The sequence below is a fragment of the Manis pentadactyla genome, chromosome 16, assembly GCF_030020395.1.
Source record: "Manis pentadactyla isolate mManPen7 chromosome 16, mManPen7.hap1, whole genome shotgun sequence".
NCBI classification, from domain to species: domain Eukaryota; kingdom Metazoa; phylum Chordata; class Mammalia; order Pholidota; family Manidae; genus Manis; species Manis pentadactyla.
The window spans coordinates 54,084,915-54,102,399 of NC_080034.1; the positions used below are offsets into that span (position 1 = coordinate 54,084,915).

The 17,485-nt window shown below is 41.2% G+C and overlaps 1 protein-coding gene across 1 annotated transcript in view; it reads left to right on the forward strand.

The window, feature by feature from the left end:
• Window positions 1-1,598: 1,598 nt before the first annotated feature.
• LOC130681259 (enoyl-CoA delta isomerase 2-like) overlaps window positions 1,599-17,485 on the forward strand; it is a gene marked incomplete at its 5' end in the record, with an annotated part of 52,558 nt that continues 36,671 nt past the window's right edge. The window contains 4 exons of the mRNA XM_057493892.1: window positions 1,599-1,744; window positions 3,443-3,605; window positions 5,729-5,827; window positions 6,034-6,222. Of these exons, the coding sequence (XP_057349875.1) occupies window positions 1,599-1,744; window positions 3,443-3,605; window positions 5,729-5,827; window positions 6,034-6,222 (597 nt within the window). The remainder of the gene's footprint in view (window positions 1,745-3,442; window positions 3,606-5,728; window positions 5,828-6,033; window positions 6,223-17,485) is intronic.

The following is a 17,485-nucleotide window of genomic DNA, read 5'->3' on the forward strand; positions in this document are numbered from 1 at the left end:
ATACTCTTTCTATGAGAAGTGTTTCATCTTCTGGAGCCTAGTGAATCTTCCAGTATCTGTAATTTCTGGCTAATGCTTTTCCATTACCGCTGAGGGTCACCTAAGGAGACCTAAGGTCGCCCGGGAAAGGGTCAGGGTCTTTGATTCTGCTCAGCCTACCGACCATCACCTTGTAATATTTGAAGAAAGGTTTTAGAATAAGTCCAAATTGGTCCACCCAGACTTCAGTCTTGTCCCCACCTACACTATTATCCAGATCTACCTAATGAAACACAAATAATGGGATAATTATTGGAATAATCAGCACAGAATAATAAAATTCCTTGACACTTCAGCTCTAAGCACTGAGTTGAATCAGGACTCTACTTGCAAGTTTCAGATCTTTGGGAAAGCCTTTTGGGATCTCAATTTCCACATCAGCAAAAAGGGTCCACACCATTTTCCCCACAAGATTGCTGAAAGAAGTACAATTGGCCCAGCTCACTCACTGTAAGTAGTCCACAGTATCAGTTTCATTAATCTGGAACTCTGATTGGCCCCAGGCATACTTGGATACTATACCTTGAACACTTAAAAGAAAAATTTCAAGTAAGTGTATCTGAAGATCTACTTGGCTTTATTAAACCATTCATCAATCAGCCAGTATCCCAAACAGCAAGTAGAAAGGAGCTCTGTCAACCTATAGAAGAGTTTTTAAAGGCAGACAGGGAATAGAAAAAAGGAAATCGCCAGTCAAGAATGCCTTGTTTTAAGCAAGGCTGCCCTCCTAACTGGAGTGGAAGGGTTTTCCTTGTGCTGGCCAGGAAATGCCACGCTGAGGTCTGAGGGTTACATTCCGGGGAGGGGGAAAGGAGCGTTGATTTTTAAATTGCAGTTAGGTTAGTAGGTCTTAAGTTTGCTGACCTGGGGCCTTAGCGTAAGTGACTCCATCTTGGCCTGTGGTTTTCTTTATAACAGCACCCGGTTCCAAGCAGTGATTTTTTTTTGTTGATTTTTCTCCTGGAACTGGGCGAGACGACAGTCAAAGGCCCTTCCAACTCTTAAGAACTCTTACCCAAATATTTTGTTAAATGCTTTGACAGAACTCGTAATTATCCATAGACGGTTACTGACCTGAAAAGATGGGTATGAAAAACCTGACAGACCTCGTTTGATACCCCAACCTCTAACAGGTCTGGAAGCCTTTCCTCCTTTGGAATGAATACAGTGTTTACCGTGCCCCTGCCCCTCTCTAACGGAGGGCTCCTCCGAGCCGGCGCCAGGCCTGGGGGGAAGCGACCCCTCCTCCGAACCTTCGCGGGACCGCCGCTCTCCCCCGGCATCCCAGCGCCCGCAGAGCTCCCGTGCTTCCTTTACACACTTGGCTCCTCCTCAGGCGCCAGTCGCGAGGCGCTCGCACAGCCGCAGGGACCAGCTTGCGCCTCCATCTCTCTGCCCTGGCCCCGCCGCGGGGGAAGGCGTGTCTCCACCGCGCGCCGTCACGCCCGGCTCCCGGACGGTGAGCGCACGCTCCCGGGAAGTCCCCGAACTACCGCCTCCTGGCCCACACAGCGCCCACCAGCCCCCGCGCGCAGGCCCCGCCCAGGCCCCGCCCCAACCATCGCGTCCCTGACCATCCCCGGCCCCGCCCCCGAACCCGGCTCCGCCCCTGCCCGAGCGGCTACCGGCCCAACCCACCCGGGGTGGCTGTGGCCGGGTTGGCTGCGGGACTGCGGCGACCCTGGTGTTCCAGCGCGGTCAGAAGGTAAGCGCTGAGTCTGGGCCAAAGGTAGCGGCCCGCAGGAGCCGCCTTTTCTGTTACCTTGTCTCGGTAGCAGCAAGGTTATGCTTCAACGGTTTTCCAGGCAAAGAGCGACATCGAGTGTCCGCCAGCGCTGGGTCGGAGAGGGTCGTGAGGCCTGAGCTGCGGCTCTCTGTCCGCGCGTCCCGCGGGCCGCAGCCGGGTGGCTGCTTGCCGCCGCCCTGGCTGCTTGTGGTTGCACACGTAGTTTGCTAAAACGAGGTGGAACATGTAAGCACGCTTTGCTTATTTGCTGAACAGTGTAGATAGACACCCGAGCTGGTTATCGTCAGTGTGGGATTTAACTGTTTGCCCCTTGGGTGATACTTCTGCTGTAATGCTAAGCGGCAAGATACACAAGCTATGTAAAAACAGAAAACGAAGCTATGCAGAGGAAACAAGAAATCTTGGAAAGTGGTTGTTTCCTTGAAATGGTGAAATTACGAGTGATTTACCTGTTTTATGTATTAAACGTGTTTTGTAATTTTTTTAAACTCACTTTATTTTAAATAAATAGTTTTGCGTTATATTTTGTGAGAACTTGAGCAGTTAAGGCCTCCTATGGGCACTGTAGATTTTCCTTTCGTTTTCTGCTTGGAACTTGCCATTTGCCAAATAGACTTAGGATGCAGAACTTTTTCCCATTTCGGAAAGAAAAAAAAAAAAGGAATTCAAATATTTAATATGAAACTTACTGAACACTAATTTTGTTGAACTACACACCAATCCTTTGAATATTTCAAGGTTTGAACCTAAAGATCGTTATGCTGTTTGAGTTACATTATTGCAGAGATTATACATTTGTTAGATTTGGGCTTTATTTGTAACTGTATTATCTTAATCTTTGATGCCATTAACTTTATTCTCAGGGTCATCATTGTGAACATCCATTGTTTGCCTGTACCTCCATAGTGTTCATTGAAGCTTCCCCTTCTCCTTTGCTTAACAGTGTGTGTTTAAAAACTTAGCCCACCATGCTTTCCTGTTTTTACTCTGCTACTAGTTGGCTGGTTAAACATCAGGGGTGAAGACTGAGCATGCTCAGCCTGGCTTCACAGACTAACGTTCACGCCAGTAGATTTCCCCCAGGTAGGTACCCCACCTCTAAGAAAGAACTGGCTCTCTGGAGTACCAGTGGCTGCTCATCTGTACTTTTGAACATTTCTGGTCTCTCCTCCGCTCCTGCATTTGGGTATGTTGCAACAGACATTTTGCTGAGCAGGGAGGAAGGAATTGACCTAATAGTTTATAAATCCCTGAGTGCAGAGGCTGTTTCTCACCTTTGGACACAAACACCTAAACTTTTTCTGTGCACTCTACCCACTTGGTCTGTTTCCTGGTCACTTCTGTCTTGCATTTTCTGTACTTTCGTTTACTTGTTGTTTGGGTCAAAGTTTACTTAAGCCGTTTGGGTTCTGGCTACTTTTATCTCTATTTAATTAGAATTGCTACAAATACTGTGCTGGATTGTAACTTGCTTTTCCTTTATTTTAGAATTACTACAGTTAGTTTCTGTATTGATTTTGTATCTAGGGATTATTTTGGAAGCCACTAACCATTTGCGGCCAGCTATATAGGGGCAAGTATAGGGAAAATACAGGGAAACGGCATTTTGGTATATAAGATTTGAGAACAATTAGAAATCTGCCTGCCTGTTTGCAGCCCTCTGCAGGTGATTAGTTTCCAAGTATTTAAGCTGCATGTGAGTAGAAGCACAATGAGAGCCAGTCAGAAGGACTTTGAAAATTCAGTGAATCGAGTGAAACTGTTGAAGAAGGATCCAGGAAATGAAGCGAAGCTAAAACTCTATGCCCTATGTAAGCAGGTAAATGCCTAAGATCTGATATAAATTTGGAGCCATTTTGAACAAATGACTCTTCAAATAAATGCGTCATATATTTTACTAAAATGTAGCTTTAATATTTTCAGGGTTTGTCTTGCTGCCTTTCCTCTAAAGAGTGCATACATGAGAATTTTTGTATATTAGACTTTGATGAAAGTAATCTCTCAGGATCACTCCAGAGTAAAAGAGATTTAACAGATAAAACAACCAAGTGTGTGGACAGTATTTGGTGACATTACTGTAATCAATGAAAAGGTTATTTTGAGACATCTCGGGACATTTGAATATGGACTGAGTATGAGATAATACCTAGGAATTATTGTCAGTGGTATCAAGGTTCTGTAAGAAAATAAGAAAATGTTGATTTTTTTTTTTTTTAGGAATGCACACTAAGTAGGTAGGGGTAAAATAGTGTGGTATTTGGGTTTCACTAAAATAAGAAAGAAGAAAAAGACTGACAAAGCACGTTTGGTAAAAAATGATCATTGTTGAACGTGGGTGATGAGTATAGGGATTTCATTATCTACTTTTGTGTGTATTTGAAAAATTTTATAATGAAAATTTAAAGTTAAGTTTGTAAAAATTAAGTTTGCAATGTTTAAAGATTACCCTGAAAAGTCAGCCCCTCAGGGCTCCTGTGTTTTATCTGTTTTTCTCTTTTTGTGATTCTTGTGTGCAAAAGAATTTTAACTTTGCCCAAAAAGAGTTCTGGACTTTGCCCTTGGCCTCTGGGAGGTACTCCCTAACCCTTGAAATGCCATGCCTGATAGGAGTTCTTTGTTTGCATCGGGAGTCTAACAATGTCATTTAGAGTGGGGGCTTCAGGTTACATTCAGTGATGCCTGAATATGCAGCTGCAAATGAAAACTGTGAACACGGAGGCTAGAGTAGTCTTCCCTGGCAGGCAGTGCTCCATGTGCGTTGTCACACATCATTCTAGGAGACGAATGCTGTCCTGACTCCATGGTGGGGGCTGGGGGGCGCTGGTGGACTGTGTTGCCTCTAATTTCTCAGGTGGCTTACTCTTGCAGAGTGATTCTTGTCTCTGTCTTTGGAAAGTCAAAGCCTCCTTGTCTTCCCAATGGGTTTCAGCCCCAGGCAAGTTCGCTATAGATTCAGTGTGACCAAAGAAATGACAGTAGAACATTCTTGGGGTGAAAGGGTTTATTACCCGGCTTGTTCTTTCGGCGGTAGGTCGAGCACTAGCGTCTCTGCCTCTGCCCAGAGCATTGGGCCGAGCTCTCTATATAGCGGGATTATAGCTTATTGCCTACTGGTGTGGAAGCACTAGCCTAGCGACAGGCCAGTTACATCATCAAGTGGTTTAAGTTCAGTGAGAATCCTGGCCATAGGAACCCTAACTTCCCCACACTCCTTTACTGCCTTTGTTTTTCAAAGTCTCTTCCTTCTTTCCTCTTTTAGCTAATTATAAAATTAAGAAATTTTTAATGTGGCTAAGTGAAGTTTTAAATTGTCATTTGTATTTTATTTATCTCAAAATACTCACCCCACCTATTCTCAAACAAGTGAAATTTAGTTGCTTTTTGCTTTCTCCTTGCTTCATCCTTCAGTTAAGTTTCCTTAGGGCCACTGGCTCTGACCACCTCCACCCCTGCTCCCCAGCTACAGCTCTGTTGCTCAATTACCAGGAATCTACTACTGAATTAATGGTGTTTTTTTAAATACCTTTGAATGAGCCTTTAGAATGTACTGTGGATTTCCAAGCATTTGTTGGCTAGTTACCTTCAAAGATTGTTTGCTTGGATACTTTGGTTGTGTGTGAAAAAAGTGATCATCAACATAAAAACAATAAACTATTAGAATTTTTTTTAAAGTACTCTTCCAAATCCCTTTTCTTACATTATTTTCATATGCGAGTAGTTATAACTTTAGGGACTGATAGCCAATTGCACATTTTGTCTTTCCACTCTTTTTTCCATTGTGCACTTTTAGCAACAGCATCAAAGAGAGGGCAAGAGGAAAGTTCAGATCAATTTATGTACTTATGGAAGTATTTGGGAGGGGAAGGTGCATTCATCCTAGTTGTACATTTTATGGATCTTAAATATTGAAGACTCCAATAATTCCCACTCTCATTTCCACAGGCAACTGAAGGACCTTGTAATACACCCAAACCAAGTGTTTTTGACTTGATCAATAAGGCTAAGTGGGACGCATGGAATTCTCTTGGCAGCCTGTCCAAGGTACATTTACTTGATTCACTTGTTTGCTCTTACTCTACTTGCTATACTCTTGAAGGAAGTTGGGTGCTTCTCATGAAACCATCATAGATGGAGCCTTTGAGATCTTGAGTGCTTCTGTTGAATCAGAACCTCTGTTCTTTCTTCACTGTAGGGTGCTAGTTTTTAGCCTAGAAAGTTTCTCAAAATGCTGTCATCTCCTCCTTCAGGAAACTGCCAGGCAGAACTATGTGGATATGGTGTCCAGTCTGAACTCTTCTTCTGAATCTTCTAGCCAAATAAAGCCTGGAGCCGACGGGGAACAACCGGGATATGAAACCCTGGTGGTGACCTCTCAAGATGGCATCACAAAGATCATGTTGAACCGGCCCACCAAAAAGAATGCCATCAGCACTCAGGTAACATCACCTGCCCTGACAGTTTGTCTGCTTTTCTTTTCTTCCTCTGTCTATTGCACTCAAAAACTCTAGTGTTGCAGCATCATTCCTATTTTTGTGTTATCTGTTGTTTGATCTGTGTGGGAAGATTAATAATTGTGGCTGCTACTTCGTGCAGCAGAATTGAGCATTCGTTATTTAGGATTTGTGAGCTTTGGGTAGATTCTACATGCTCAGAAGGCACTGCAACTTTCCTAAGGATGGAAGCACAAATAAATTAATATAAAAGAAACATACAGTGTTCTAATAGAATATGCATAGATGTTCGTTCTCTAGGTTTGTATAGACCATCCCCAGAAGTATCTTCATGTCAGTTAGACTTCAGAGTCAGTACTGTTCTACCTGCATGAACTTTATTTTCTACAGGTAGAGGAATGAAAGGACTTCATCTTAAATATATTTTAACCCACCTCTGCTTGAAATGAGCTTCTTGGCAAGGGTAACTTAGTCTTTCAATCTGTTACTGAACTAGAATGATAATGAAAATAACCACTTTAGCCCTTTCCCTTTGAAAAAATATATAGGGAATTAGTTGGAAGTGTGGTGCTGAGCTGGGAGTAAAATTTGAAAGGGCTCCTAACTCCTTTCATGGGGCTTATTATCTATGTTGTGGTAGAAAGAGCAAACAAACTTAATATAGTCTTAAAGTAAGAATTCCTTGAAGTTGCATACATGCCACTCAGTTAATGAAGCATTGGATTCTTAAAACTTTATTTACTCTCCTCCTGACTCATTTTTATATAATCAGGGGAATAATATAGTGGTAATAATGATAGCTTCTCCTTACAATGTGCCTGGTATGTGTCAGTACTTCCCATTAATTCTCATAAGGAGCATTCCATTAGCAATAATTAGATTAAGTAGTAACTTGCTCAAATTCATGTAACTAATAAACAAGAAAATCTAAATCCCTGATATATCCAAGTCCTAATCCTGGCTCTTGCCAGTACCCCATCATACTGTGTCATCATAACAATAGTAATAATGGAAGTACTTCCTGATTCCCACCCTCATGGATATGTTTTCACATTTATTTATATATGCAAAATCCATACATTTGTTTATTTCAGTGTCTCTGTTATCTAAATGTCAGTCTGCTTCGTCATTCTCTCCCACATTGATGTCTCATCTAAGATAGAAGCTGCACCTGTTTTAAAGGCAGGGAAGCTGTGATAACTACACATCCTAGATTTTTCAGAGATGTTGATGATTTAAAATACGGGGCCCATTGTCCTTCGCAACTATTACCATGTCTTGGAAATCCCAGCATTTTAACAATCATTAACCCCTCCCAGAATGCCTGGGACACTTGTGCTTCCTTTTTTTTTAACAATTTTTTTTATTCGGGTATTATTGATATACACTCTTATGAAGGTTTCACATGAAAAACAATGTGGTTACTATATTCACCCATATTATCAAGTTCCTGCCAATACCCCATTGCAGTCACTGTCCATCAGTGTAGTAAGATGCCAGAGAATCACTACTTCTCTGTGCTGCACTGTCCTCCCCATGAAACCCTCCCATGTATACTAATCATAATACCCCTCAATCCCCTTCTCCCTGCCTGCCCACCCGCCCTGCCCACCCCTCCTCTTTGGAAACTGGTGGTCCCTTCTTGGAGTTTGTGAGTCTGCTGTTATTTTGTTCCTTCAGTTTTGCTTTGTTCTTGTACTCCACAAATGAAGAAAATCATTTGGTACTTGTCTTTCTCTGCCTGGCTTATTTCACTGAGCATAATACCCTCCAGCTCCATCCATGTTGTTGCAAATGGTAGGATTTCTTTCTTTCTTATGGCTGAATAGTATTTCATTGTGTATGTTCACCACATCTTCTTTATCCATTCATCTACTGATGGACATGTAGGTTGCTTCCATATCTTGGCTATTGTAAATAGTGCTGCAATAAACATAAAGAATGCATATGTCTTTTTGAATCTCAGAACTTGTATTCTTTGGGTAAATTCCTAGGAGTGGAATTCCCGGGTCAAATGGTATTTCTGTTTTTAGTTTTTTGAAGAGGAACCTCCGTATTGCTTTGCACAATGGTTGAAATAGTTTACATTCCCACCAGCAGTGTAGGAGGGTTCCCCTTTCTCTGCATCCTCGCCAGCATTTGTTTCTTAGTCTTTTCGATTCTGGCCATCCTAACTGGTGTGAGGTGATATCTCATTATGGTTTAAATTTGCATTTCCCTGAAGATTAGCAATGTGGAGCATCTTTTCATGTGCCTGTTGGCCATCTGAATTTCTTTGGAGAATAGTTTGTTCATAAACTACGCCCATTTTTTAATCAGATTATTTCCTTTTTGTCGTTGAGGCATGTGACTTCTTTATATATTTTGTATGTTAACCCTTTGTCAGATATGTTGTTTACAAATATATTATCCCATACTGTAGGATGTCTTTTTATTCTATTGATGGTGTCCTTTGCCGTAGACAAGGTTTTTAGTTTGATGTACTTCCATTTGTTCATTTTTGCTTTTGTTTCCCTTGCCCAAGGAGATCCGTTCAGGAAAATGTTGCTCATGTTTATATTCAGGAGATTTTTGCCTATGTTTTCTTTTAAGAGTTTTATGGTTTCATGACTTACATTCAGGTCTTTGATCCATTTCGAGTTTACTTTTGTGTATGGGTTAGACAATAATCCACTTTCATTCTCTTGCACATAGCTGTCCAGTTTTGCTAACACCAGTTGTTGAATAGGCTGTCATTTCCCCATTGTATGCCCATGGCTCCTTTACCATATATTAATTCACCATCTATGCTTGGGTTTATACCCGGACTCTCCAGTCTGTTCCATTGGTCTGTGGGTCTGTTCTTGTGCCAGTACCAAATTGTCTTGACTACTGTGGCTTGGTAGTAGAGCTTGAAGTTGGAGAGCATAATCCCCCAGCATTATTTCAGGATTGCTTTGGCTATTTGGTGTCTTTTGTGGTTCCGTGTGAATTTTAGAACTGTTTGCTGAACTTTGTTGAAGAATGCTGCTGGTATTTTGATAGGAATTGCATTGAATCTGTAGATTGCTTTAGGCAGGATGGCCATTTTGACAATATTAATTCTTCCTGTGCATAAGCACGGAACATATTTTGATTTATTGGTATCTTCTTTAATTTCTCTCATGAGTATCTTGTAGTTTTCAGGGCATTGGTCTTTCACTTCCTTCCGTAGATTTATTTCTGGGTATTTTATTCTTTTTGATGCAATTGTGAATGGAATTGTTTTCCTGATTTCTCTTTCTGCTAGTTCATCATTAGTGTATAGGAATGCAACAGATTTCTGTGTATTAACTTTGTATCCTGCAACTTTGCTGCATTGAGATATTAGATCTGATAGTTTTGGAGTGGATTCTTAAGGGTTTTTTATGTACAGTACCATGATATCTGCTAACAATGACAGTTTAACTTCTTCCTTACCAGTCTGGATGCCTTTTATTTCTTTGTGTTTTCTGATTGCTGTGGCTAGGACCTCCAGTACTATGTTGAGTAAAAGTGAGTGAGTGAACATCCCTGTCTTGTTCCCGATCTCAGAGGACCTGCTTTCAGCCTCTCGCTGTTCAGTATGATGTTAGCTGTGGGTTTATCATATATGGCCTTTATTATGTTGAGGCACTTCCCCTCTATGCCCATTTTGTTGAGAGTTTTTATCATGAACAGATGTTGAATTTTGTCGAATGCTTTTTCAGCATCTACGGAGATGATCATGTGGTTTTTGTCCTTCTTTTTGTTGATGTGGTGGATGATGTTGATGGATTTTCGAATGTTGTACCATCCTTGCATCCCTGGGATGAATCCCACTTGGTCATGGTGTATGATCCTCTTCATGTACTTTTGAATTCTGTTTGCTAATATTTTGTTGAGTATTTTTGCATCTACGTTCATCAGGGATATTAGTCTGTAGTTTTCTTTTTTGGTGGGGTCTTTGCCTGGTTTTGGTATTAGGGTGATGTTGGCTTCATAGAATGAGTTTGGGAGTATTCCCTCCTCTTCTATTTTTTGGAAAACTTTAAGGAGAATGGGTATTATGTCTTCTCTGTATGTCTGATAAAATTCTGAGGTTAATTCATCTGGCCCGGGGGTTTTGTTCTTGGGTAGTTTTTTGATTACTGATTCACTTTTGTTACTGGTAATTGGTCTGTTTAGATTTTCTGTTTCTTTCTGGGTCAGTCTTGGAAGGTTGTATTTTTCTAGGAAGTTGTCCATTTCTCCTAGGTTTTCCAGCTTGTTAGCATATAGGTTTTCATAGTATTCTCTAATAATTCTTTGTATTTCTTTGGGTCCATCATTATTTTTCCTCACTCATTTCTGATTCTGTTAATGTGTGTTGACTCTCTTTTTCTCTTAATAAGTCTGGCTAGAGGCTTATCTATTTTGTTTATTTTCTCAAAGAACCAGCTCTTGGTTTCATTGATTTTTTTCTATTGTTTTATTCTTCTCAATTTTATTTATTTCTTCTCTGATCTTTATTATGTCCCTCTGTCTGCTCACCTTAGGCATCATTTGTTCTTCTTTTTCCAATTTCGATAATTGTGGCATTAGACTATTCCTTTGGGATTGTTTTTCCTTCTTTGAATATGCCTGGATTGCTATATACTTTCTTCTTAAGACTGCTATTGCTGCGTCCCACAGAAGTTGGGGATTTGTGTTGTTGTTGTCATTTGTTTCCATATATTGCTGGATCGCCATTTTAATTTGGTCATTGATGCATTGATTGTTTAGGAGCATGTTGTTAAGCCTCCATGTGTTTGTGAGCCTTTTTGCTTTCTTTGTACAATTTCTTTCTAGTTTTATACCTTTGTGGGCTGAAAAGTTGGTTGGTAGGATTTCAATCTTTTGGAATTTACTGAGGCTCTTTTGTGGCCTAGTATGTGGTCATTCTGGAGAATGTTCCATGTGCACTTGAGAAGAATGTGTATCCTGTTGCTTTTGGGTGTAGAGTTCTATAGATGTCTATTAGGTCCATCTGTTCTAGTGTGTTGATTAGTGCCTCTGTGTCCTTACTTATTTTCTGTCTGGTGTATCTGTCCTTTGGAGTGAGTGGTGTGTTAAAGTCTCCCAAAATGAATGCATTGCATTCTATTTCCTCCTTTGATTCTGTTAGTATTTGTTTCACATATATTGGTGCTCCTGTATTGGGTGCATATATGTTTATAATGGTTATATCCTCTTGTTGAACTGAGCCCTTTATCATTATGTAATGTCCTTCTTTATCTCTTGTTACTTTCTTTATTTTGAAGTCTATTTTGTCTCATACTAGTATTGTAACACCTGCTTTTTTCTCTCTATTGTTTGCCTGAAATATCTTTTTCCATCCTTTGACTTTTAATCTGTGTGTGTCTTTGGGTTTGAGGTGAGTCTCTTGTAAGCAGCATATAGATGGGTCTTGCTTTTTTATCCATTCTATTACTCTGTGTCTTTTGATTGGTGCTTTCAGTCCATTTACATTTAGGGTGATTATTGAAAGATATGTACTTATTGCCATTGCAGGCTTTAGATTCGTGGTTACCAAAGTTTCAAGGTTAGCGTGTTTACTACCTTACTATCTGACTTAACTTGCTTATTGAGCTGTTATAAACACAGTCTGATGATTATTTCTTTCCCTTCTTTTTCCTCCTCCTCCATTCTTCATATGTTGGGTGTTTTTGTTCTGTGCTCTTTTTAGGAGTGCTCCCATCTAGAGCAGTCCCTCTAAGATACCCTGTAGAGGTGGTTTGTGGGAGGCAAATTCCCTCAACTTTTGCTTGTCTGGGAATTGTTTAATCCCTCCTTCATATTTAAATGATAATCGTGCTGGATACACTATCCTTGGTTCAAGGCCCTTCTGTTTCATGCATTAAATATATCATGCCATTCTCTTCTGGCCTGTAAGGTTTCTGTTGTGAAGTCTGATGATAGCCTGATGGGTTTTCCTTTGTAGGTGACCTTTTTTCTCTCTCTGGCTGCCTTTAATACTCTTCCCTTGTCCTTGATCTTTGCCATTTTAATTATTATGTGTCTTGGTATTGTCCTCTTTGGGTCCCGTCTCTCGGGAGTTCTGTGTGCCTCCGTAGTTTGAGCAACTATTTCCTCCGCCAGTTTGGGGAAGTTCTCAGCAATTATTTCTTCAAAGACACTTTCAATCCCTTTTTCTCTCTCTTCTTCTTCTGGTTCCCCTATAATGAGGATATTGTTCCTTTTGGATTGGTCACACGGTTCTCTTAATATTGTTTCATCCCTGGAGATCCTTTTATCTCTCTCTGTGTCAGCTTCTATGCGTTCCTGTTCTCTGGTTTCTATTCCATCAATGGCCTCTTGCATCTTATCCATTCTGCTTATAAATCGTTCCAGAGTTTGTTTAACTTCTGTTATCTCCCTCTGGGCGTCTGTAATCTCCCTCTGGACTTCATCCCTTAGCTCTTGCATATTTCTCTGCAGCTCTGTCAGCATGTTTATGATTTTTATTTTGAATTCTTTTTCAGGGAGACTGGTTAGGTCTGCCTCTGCAGATCCTTTCTCCGGTGTTGTTTGAACTATCTTGGACTGGACTAAATTTTTTTACCTTTTCATGGTGATAGCCGTGCCTGTAGGCAGGTTGCAAGTGTGTCAGCTGGGAGAAGAAAGTCCTTTCCTGCTTGCTGGATGCCTTGCCCTTCTCCGCTGCCTGTGTCGCTTACCCGCACTCCTGGAGCAGCCATTGGGTTAGTCCCCTAAGCTGCTGTCGGTGGTCTCTCCGTCCGAGCAGTGCAGAGCCCTGCGCAGGGTGGCAGGCACGCCAGGTGCGCTCTTCCGTGATACCGGTGTCCCTGCCGGGCAGCTGTGAGCAGCAGCGGCTTTTAGGTCTGGCCTGGGTGGCTGTGCGTTGGGCTGGGATTCTGGACGGCTGCTGGGAGCACACCTGCTCCCTCTGGCTCTGCTGCAGGTGCGCATGGGGCTCTTACGTGTGGTCATCTACCAGGCTCCTCTGGCTTCACTACCACCAGTGTGCATGAGCTGTGCCCGGGCTGTTTGGTTATGCCGCTGCGGGCTCGCACAAGCCTTTCCTGGTCCCGTCTGGCACCGCTGGTGCATGGATATGCTCCCGGTCCCTTCTGGCGCTGCCATCCCCGGTGCGCGCTGCCACTCTCCCGCTACTGGGCCGGTGTGTCGGGGTCTGCGCCAGTGGGAGGAACGACTGGCAGGGTGCTTAGTGCCATAAGGGGCTTCAGAGCTACAGTGCCTCCCCAGGGTTTAGGGCACCTAATTTTCCCTGATATTCCCAGCTGCCGGGACAAATTTCGTCCAGCTATGGGGTCCCTGTCTCTTTAAGACTTGCAGAAAGCACTCGCTTTTCTTTTGTCTCAGGGGTGCCGGTTGCGCAGACCCGCCCACAGGTTTTGCTTTTCCGTTTCTCTAATATCCAGCACCCCATGCACCTTGTGTATGCGTTCCGGGTGCGGATTTCTAGAGCTGGTTGTTTAGCAGTCCTCGGCTTTCCCTCCCTCCCCGTTCCGACTCCTTTCTTCCCTCCGGGTTCTGGGGTGGGGGAGCATTCAGGCCCTGCCTGGCCACGGCTTATATCTTACCCCCTTCGTGTGATGCTGAGTTCTCACAGATGTAGATGTATCTTGGCTGTTGTACTGCATCCACTGGTGTCTCTTTTAGGAATAATTGTATTTACTGTATTTTCATAAATATATATCTTTTGGGGAGGAGATTTCCTCTGAACTACTCACCCCACCATCTTCCTGTGATCCCAAAGGAGTAGTTTTTGTATGCAAGTTAAGTTGGTAACAATTTAAGGTTGTCATGACTTTAGCATGTTATATGTAATCCCCATGGTAACCACAAAGAAAATATTCATAGAAAATTCACAAAAGGAAATGAGAAGGGGATCAAAATGTGCACTACAAAAAAAAAAATCAACCCAAAGGAGGAGAGAAAAAAGAGATCAAGCAATTATTTGAAGAAATAATAACATCATCTACTTCTGTGTCCAAGAGTTTTCTCCCAAAGAGGACTCCTTCCCAATGCTTGGAGTGTGTGAAAATGGGCCCATCATGTGCTTTTGTACAGAGCCAGGCAGTTTATATTTTTTAGACAAAGAGCCAATAAATCTGAGTAATTGACACGGTTTTGTAGAAGGAAATGTGAGTCTTAATGGAGGAAATAAGGGACAAAAAAAGATCTAAGACATACAGAAAACAAAATGGCAAAAGTGCTTCCCTATCAGTAATTTACTTAAATATAAAGATTAAACTCAAAAAACACGAATTGACAGAATGGGTTAAAAAAAAACAATCCAGGATTCAACTATATACTGCCTACAAGAGTCTCACTTTAGATCTAGGGTCATGCATAGATTAAAAGTGAAAGTATGAAAAAGATATCCCATGAAAATAGCAACAAAAACAGAGTAGGGACAGCTCTGCTAATACCTGACAAAACAGATTCAAAAACTGTTAAAAGAGATAAGGACATACTATAATGATAAAAGGGCCAATACAACAAGAAGATACAACAATTATAAACGTTTACATATCAAGTATTAGAGCTCCAATATATATATATAAGCAGACATTGGCAGAATTGAAGGGAGAAATAGCTCTACAGTAATAGGAGACTTGAATAGCCCACTTTGATCAGTAGTTAGAAAATGAGACTGGATCAATAAGGAAATAGAGGATTTGAACAACACTATAGACCAATTGGGCCTAACAGAAATATACAGAACACTCCCCACAACTACATCAGAATACATTATTTTTCTCAAGTGCACATGGAACATTCTCCAGGAGAGATTATATGTTAGACCACAAAACAAGTCTTAATAAATTTAAATGATTGAAATCATACAAAATACCTATTTTAATCACAACAGAATGAAACTACAAATCAACAGAAGGAAAACTAGAAGATCCACAAATTGAGTGGAAGTTAAACAATATAGTTTTAAACAACCAACAGATCAAAGAAGAAACCACAAGAAAATAAGAATATATCTTGAGACAAATGAAAACACAACATACCAAACACCAAAACATACCAAGTGATAAAAAAAAAACCACTTCAGAGTATATACCCAAAAGAGTTGAAAGCAGTGATTCAAACAGCTATTTGAAGAGCTGCATTGTTTATGATAAACAAAGGTGGAAACAACCTAACATCCATTAACAGATGAGTGCATAAACAAAATGCAGTATACTCCTGTAGGCCTGGGAGCAAGTAACATCATCTACTCCTGTATCCAGGAGTTTTCTCCCAATGAGGACTCCTTCCCAATGCTTGGAGTGTGTGAAAATGGGCCCATGTGCTTTTGCACAGAGCCAGGCAGTTTGGTAGAAGGAAGGCAGTTTATATTTTTTAGACAAAGAGACTATAAATGTGAGAAATTGACAGGACACTTTTTTGTAGAAGGAAATGTGAGTAAATATGTGTTGTTTCTTATGTTCCAACAATCTAGCTATATTTTCAGAAACTAAACTAGAATGTAAAGTAAGATATATTAGCTAACATGAAGACACTATGGCCTAAAATTGAGGGGTATAAACTTCCTATGGTTGTGTAACTTTTTCTTTTTTATAGGCCTCCAAAGTAGGTCAAAAAATTTTAGCTTGAGTAATTAGGGATCATCGCTTAAAATAACTTCTACCCTGAACTGACAAAACTTCAGTGCTTTGCATTGTCCAAGAAGAAAATACCATGGCTCTAATCTTTCATAACACATCTCTGTCTTCCTTGAATAAGGATTTTTAAATCAAATTATGCTACTGAGGACACTAAAAACAAACTGGACAAGGAAATTATTTCCTTCAGGCAGTGACCCGGGGGAGGTTCCAGGACAGGCCCATTCCTGAGCTGGAATTCTCTTCTTGTGTGTGTTACCTTCAAAACAGAGGACTCTGTTTTTGTAACAAATTATACATTCTTCCTTCATCACCCTAGCAACATTTTTTTAATACCTACTATGTGCAAAATGTAGGAATCATTTATCAGATATTGTACAGCAATACATGCAGCAATACTAAAGAAACAAATACAGGAACACCACCTGCCTGGCATAATCAGAGAAGGAAGTGTACCAACAAAGATGAGTTACCAAGGAACCAAAGTTTATAACTTTGAATGCCAGAATCCAAACAATTCTACATCCCCACCACCTCCCACAAGAATCCGTATGGGAGCCAGAGAGGATTCAAGTTAGATGACATCACCTCTCTTTTTAAGAACGTGCAATGGCCTCCCATTTCTGCCACTATAAAATCAAACAGCCTGGGGATAAAGACAAGGTTCTACCATTCATATATATGGTACCCTAGACCCCTAGTCATGCTAGGGGTGACCTCGTGCCTCCTGACTCATGCAGCTATATGGCTGGGTCTTCCAGAATCCTACTCCAGCCTGTCTACATCTCTGCTCGCTAACCTGGAATTGCAGTGGGCCATGGGGAACCCACACACCTGCTCCTGTCTCCATGAGTTTTCCCAGTGAGGGTTCCTCCAGACCTGGGGGGTGTGAAAATGGGCTTACATGCTTTTTGTACAGAGCAGTGCTTGTTTCCATATTCACCATGTTTCTCGAAGACCACATTAAGTCATTTTTTTAGCTAAGGCATAAAAAGGTTTGTGTATATCTCTAAATATGTCTGCATAAAGCAAAAAATAGACACCTACCTGACAACTATGGTTGACACTGGAGGCTCTTTTATGTTTTTATTCCATAAGTAGCATTTCTTCCACCCATAACTTGCATTGTTGGTGACTTTCCTTTTCCCCAGGGGCATACTACTTGGTTTTGGGGTCAGATTAACCTCTCTTGGAAACTCATGTCTTGCTAAGATCCTTTCTAAGCCAGAGAGTTCAGAATTCTCACCTAGTAATAGAATAAGCATCAATGCAATTCAGTGTTCCTTTCCATCTTTGCAGAACACAAATAATATGGCATTCATTTGAGAAGGAATATTTATGCCACTTAATAATTGTTATATAGCTGTGCCATTCCTACATTGCAAAAATATTACTGAGCAACATTTAGCCTGGTCCTGGACATCTAATAGATGCACAGCCAATGAATGAACGAATGAACAAATAGATGTGCTAGAAACACCACAAATACTGTGCATGATTCTCAAGCTAATGGCAAGTTACTGTACAGTTATTTTTATCTTCAGTGATATTAACCACACTCTGAATTCACTTTGCTCCCACTGGCCCCTAACCAAATTGACCACCCATGATGAGACAAAGGTGTATCAGGACGTAATTCAATACAC